Genomic DNA, 6,000 nt, shown 5'->3' on the forward strand with positions numbered 1-6,000 from the left:
CATCCCCAAAAACAGGCTGCATGGCATATGCAAAATGAGTAGCAGATGTTTCCTCAAAGCCACTGTGGGCTCTTTTCTCTGGCAGAAGCCAAAGGAATTTATTTCTGAAAGGATTTTATTTGGAATCAATGCAGACGCATCAGTACATAAGTCAATAAAACAGTGTATGTTAGAGTCTTCATTTTTCTTGTCTGTGCTCAGAAGTACAGATGGATTTTGCAAGATAATGGTACATTCCTTTACTGGACAGCGTTAAACATGAGGGTATATCTCCACTGACAAATCACCCCAATTAAAACCGACTGTGGGAGGCTACAGATTAAATAGGACATTTGAACTAAACAATTAGTCAATCCACCAAACAAAACCGCTAAGTGAACTATAACGCAGAAAGTAACAAACATTTCTTGTTTACGGTTTATAAACAGTGATTACTTAATGCTTTTCATTGCGTTTTATGCTACTAAACTCAATTTCTTGATGTTCTGGACTTTCAAAACAATATAACTGCGTTTTGTAAATTGTGGTGGGCTGTTCTGATGTTTTTGTAGACCAAATAATAACATGGGTTACACTAAATTGGGTAACCTGTCATTAAAATGTTTTGCTAGTTTACAGTCCATGCATTTTTATTCAGATATGTTGGTCAAATATTAAAATAAGTCATGTATCCTTTGACAACAGTGCTCAAAGGGTCTGTTGAGGCTGTATTTATTTAGTATTTATAGGGCTTTTGTGTTAGTCCCATAGACTGTGGTTAGTCCTGTCAGACAGTTATTGCAAGCTATCTCCCAAAAATCCTGTGTTTTTGCTGTGTGCCAATGACCTACTGACACTGTTGTTTAATGGAAAACAGCCTCTCATTGATCCTATTTGATCGTAACCTACATTTGGAGGATCAGCATGACACCAAAAGTAAATCAGATGTTGGTCCAAATGAAATCACTTACTTGAACCTGCCATGGCAGTGCTGACACTGGTCTCCAACCCATCCTCGGTCACAGACGCAGGATCCGTTGATACATTTTCCAGAGAGACAGTTTTTGTCACAAGGTTTCGCCGGGGATGCATGAGTGTACAGTACAAAGTAAAACAAAACATAGACCACCAAGTATCTGTTGATCCCCCGCAGGTCACCGTGGGTGGTTAGTTTGGGTCCAAATAGGAACAGTTCAGTCTTACATTTCCCACCAGGATCCATTTTTTCCTCCAGGTCGACCTAGCCGAGTAAAACACCGGGGCCTTATGGTATGCTTTTTGGGGGAAAGCCTCGGTTACTCAGGGTGCTTCAATTAAAACAAAGAAGTCCTGCATATTCGTCGAGTGTTAGTCATGCTCAAATGTAGTCTTAGCTTAGCCTGTGTGCAAAGCAAAATGGCTAGTAAAACGTAACGTTAGCCAAGGGTTTTAAAGGCTGCCTTTTAACCGCATGCATAGATTTGGAGTGGGAGGAATTCCCTTCACCCTACCTCTTGTTGGAAGAACCTACAGAAAAAGCCGAGCATCGATTAAAGCTAATTTAGCTGCTTACTCGTTGAATACTGTGCCAAGCTTAAACAGTATTCGTAAGACTCCGTAGCTTATATTCAGGTTTCTCTGCTGGGTAATGAAACGTTACTGCATTGACTCAAGACTGCTCTCTTCCAAATGCAATTCCAGCAGCCATTTTAACGCGTAAACAATCCTCCAGACTCAAACAGGGATGTACATTATAACATGCCATGGTCCTTCCACAAACCGCCGTGGTTTAGCCGTATATTTGCCACAGAAGAACAAAGGGGTTGTGGTGTTGGTAGACCCAGTGGAAAGGTTGCCGCAGTCAACATGGATGTGGAGTGATGTGGGAACTGGAAGGCTATTCTTGCCGACTGGGGGGCATTGAGAAATACTTTGAACTGTTGTTGATCCTTCTGGTCTATTCCCACGGCAATTCAAGCACCTTCAGACGTTGAGTTCGTTGGAAGCATTTTGTGGTAATGTCTCCTTGTATTCCAGTGGGAAAAAATACCGCTCTTGCGTTTAAAACATGACAAGAACTGGCAGCGATGGATTTGCTAGCGTAGCGACACTAGACAGTTCATCAGGTTGGAGAAAACTAAACAGAGGATGCGCATGCGTACTGGGGACGGGTTTTATTTAAAGGGACATTCTCACAAAAACCCTCCAAAATATTTAATGCGGAACATCAAAACTGGAAGTGTCATAAGTCTTCCAGGTCAAAAAATATACATATCCTGTACTGTATATGAAAAGTAGCGTAAACAATCCATTGCAAATTGCCTATTTGTATGTTAACATTAGATTCCCCAATATTGAAAATCTCCAGTATATCTTTGTAAACTCTGCTGTTTAAGACATTGTGTCATCTCTGTTTGAGAGTTAAAGCATGCACTGGTTTAGTGAAATAAGTGTACATTTACATAAAAATGTTTATCAATTTGAAATTCATACATTTTTGGCTCTTAATGGCACATAATGGATCACCATTACCAGGGAAGTGACAGTGACAAATGTCAACCCATTCATCACATAAGAATAATAATGATGATGTCACAACATAGTCGGCGATTATCGTCGCAGGCAAGTTCATGGTTGCTATAAGAGGACGTAATTTTCACAGCTAACATTGCCCTGCTGATCCTGAGTAAAGCAGAAAGGATGAACTTCTGCATCTGCATTTTTAAGAGCATGACATTTACATTTCAATTTGTGAAATGATATTCTAATCCTTCATGCAGTCGTGGAACACCTCAGGAAATTATCACAACATTGTAAAGCAAGGTCAAGGAGGGACAGGCACTTTTCAATGAAGTCTCTTATCATTCATTTTGTTTGAGGAAGCTCTATTGTGCCTGTACAGCCCTCTCACATAAGATGCAGTACATCTGTCTAAGAGAACACTTATCTGTGTTTGTGATAAAAGCTTGTCAGGGTGCTGCCAGCTGCCAAGTCTGACAGATTTGTGCTTTGGTGGAGTGTGCAAATGTATCAAGCAGCAGGGATAAGATAAGTCTGACATGTGCTTCTGTTTGTGTCTATCATACATATACCGATTGTTATAGGCAGTTGAAAATAACAAATGCTTCATTCTTCTTATGCATTATGCAAACGTGTATATTACTCTCTGTACCAGATAAGTCACAATTACATTTCAATTATGCAATAATCATACATGAATAGTCTTTATTTATAATTTTTGTTCGTTTGAATTTTCATTAATCTGAAGCTGTCCACACTTCTATGTTTACACCAGCAGGTGGCAATGTTGCACATGCATGGACCCACACATGTAAGACAGTGGGGTACACACTTTACTTCATTATACACCAAAACTACAGCCTTTTGGTCCGAAGGAATAGAGCAGGACTAACTTAGCAAGGTTCCTGTTATACTGTTGTACAGTCATAGCCTGGATGTTAGGCTACAAGAACCTTAGCCATGTCTAGGTTCTATTCGGACAAGTCCCAGTAGCACTGACAGTGTTACAGTCAGCATGCACAAAACCAGTAACCAGAGAGTGAGGCACCTAAATGGGATAAAGCCATTATTGATTTAAATAGCACCTGGGCTATTTATGTGGCATGTCAAAATGTGTTCTCGTCAGAAGCGGTATGACTACAAATGTATTATCGTGTGGCAAGAGTGATGCCAAATGAATATTCCATCATGATACAGGACCTTGTCATTGATATCCATCTCAATATGTGCAGCAGATGAGATTTTTTTTTTTTTTTCTCACAATTTTTGATACCAGATGGTCTGTTGAGATGGCGCCACGCTTTTGTTACTATATGAGCAAACACAAGACACCTTAAGATTATATTTTTACTAAAGAGGAATTAAATAAAACCCTCCATAAACTAAAGACCATCTAGAAATATATCTTGAAGCTGCACTGCAGACACAATAAGAAACATTAATGGAAATACTGGGCATTGTGAACACTGTTTCACATGTTGTCATGGTGATTCTGCTGGGATAACCTTTTTCTTTTTCACAGCTGGAAGTCTTTGTGTGGCTATAATCAGCTCCAAAAAGTGTGAAAGCTTCTGCTATGAGTTATGAGAGAAAATGTTGTATTTATTGTATTATAGATATTAATATTATTTTTCAAAGAAATTGGAGTTATGCAGCATACATCCTGTTTCATGTAGACTCAAAGGCAAAAAAAAGTTTGACACAGTATTAGTGACAAAGAAATAAAGCATGTGTTTGTTCTGGAATTATTTAAATACATCTGTTAGTTCTTATTTCCGTTATTGACTGTGAGGTGACCTGAATACTCCAATCCATCTCAGCGTTCCCCAAACAAAACCTACCTGGCAGGCAAGATTTAAGCTGTCACAAAACATTATTGCCTCCACATTTTCTCAGCCCTCACATGAGTCATACACACACACTTTGAAATCTGAAGAGCCTTTGTTTATTTTCCACAGAGGTTACTGTGAACCCGAGCACACATGAACTAAGAACAATATTATCGCGCTATGACTTAACACTCTCCTGCTCAAGCCACGGGAGAGCCTCTTGCCGTTTAGTCAGGTGCACACACACCTCAGTGGTGCAGTGAAACCAGCACCATCTTTACATGGTGTAGTATGTCTGAAGCCAGTGCCCTCCGCATTCTTGGTCAAAATGTTCTTAAAACAACAGGGAGGTGCAGCAGAGTCAGTGGATTCAACTTTCTTTGGAAATTCCCAGACGTGGGAGAAGAGTTTGGACTATATGAAAGTACCTAAATAAATGGGGGTCTCTTTTCAGGGGGATTGGGGGCGCATTATGTCTCTGTGTGTATGTGTGCAAACATGGGAAAGGCCCTCTGAATCAAAGAGGGTCCAGTGCTAATTTGGAGTTGAGTCAGTGACCTTTGTCCTCTGATTCACAGCTGAGGAATGCTCTTTGTGCTCCAATCAGCAGTGGAGAAGAGGAGAGAAGCCCACTCCTCAGTTGCACCTTTGACACAAAAATGCAATATTATAATTTTTAAAGTGTGTCTGACTCAATCAGAAACTTTTAGCATCAATGTTCCTCACAGAATAATTCAACTCTGAATGTTCCCAAACCCTGAAACCTCCCGTACAGCCAGGGGATTCCAAAGGTCTGCTGCACAATAGGAATTCCCCTGCTGGATTATGAAGACAGTTATTTTGCAGTGGACAAAGCCAAAGCCAAAGAAAGACCACCCTTGTATCCGACTCATGCTGAGCCATCATGCCTGACTCACATTCACACTTTGCCCATTTGCTCAAGGCTACATGATAAAGTGTAGAAAAACTGTGACATCACTCATTGACTTTTAGCTGAACCGTTAAGTCTGAGCAGAGAATCAGACTAATTTGCACAGCTTCAGGGCAAATAATTGAATCATTTCTGTGCATTTGGGTTACACTGGAATAGGATGAGAAAAGTCAAGTGCATATTTTGCTTTATATTTATTTATTGTCTTTGGAAACAATAGTTTGACACAGAAAAAAACAAAAATAGCCTTTGTTGCTAAACATAGACGCAGATTTTGTCCTCAGATTTTAAACTGTGCAAACATTTTACAAAAAAACAGACCCTGTGGAGTTTTAGATGAAAACAGAGAGCATTCAGCCAAAAACCTATCTATTATTGCTTTTCCAGCTTATCCTACACATTTGTATTGTCAATTAGTCCTAACTGACAAGAGTATTGATTCAGATTTTAAATGAAACTGAAACTTCATGCTGTGTTATTAAAGAGATACATCCTGAAAAAAAGATATACCCAGTGGCAAAGTCTCAGAACACATTTTTAGGTTCAGAGAAACCAGACATGGGAAAGTAAAGATAAGCACATAGGTATAGGATTGCCTGCAGGTTTAAATAGCAAAACTGCTTGTTTATAGTAATATTAGTTGCAATTCTTTTCTTGGAATCTTGGCATTGAACGAATTAAGAATAAATCATCATCAAAAGTGTGAGTCTAGAAAGTCAGCTTTTGTGTTTAATTCATAAAAGCTGACAATAATCACGTTTT

The 6,000-nt window shown here is 39.4% G+C and overlaps 1 protein-coding gene across 1 annotated transcript in view; it reads right to left on the minus strand.

The window, feature by feature from the left end:
• Positions 1-2,073, minus strand: part of atrnl1b (attractin-like 1b) — a 61,772-nt gene extending 59,699 nt beyond the window's left edge. The window contains exon 1 of the mRNA XM_063893593.1: positions 951-2,073. Within this exon, the coding sequence (XP_063749663.1) occupies positions 951-1,201 (251 nt within the window). The 5' untranslated portion in view covers positions 1,202-2,073. The remainder of the gene's footprint in view (positions 1-950) is intronic.
• Between the last annotated feature and the right edge of the window lie 3,927 nt (positions 2,074-6,000).

The sequence above is a fragment of the Eleginops maclovinus genome, chromosome 10 (assembly GCF_036324505.1).
Source record: "Eleginops maclovinus isolate JMC-PN-2008 ecotype Puerto Natales chromosome 10, JC_Emac_rtc_rv5, whole genome shotgun sequence".
Lineage (NCBI taxonomy): Eukaryota > Metazoa > Chordata > Actinopteri > Perciformes > Eleginopidae > Eleginops > Eleginops maclovinus.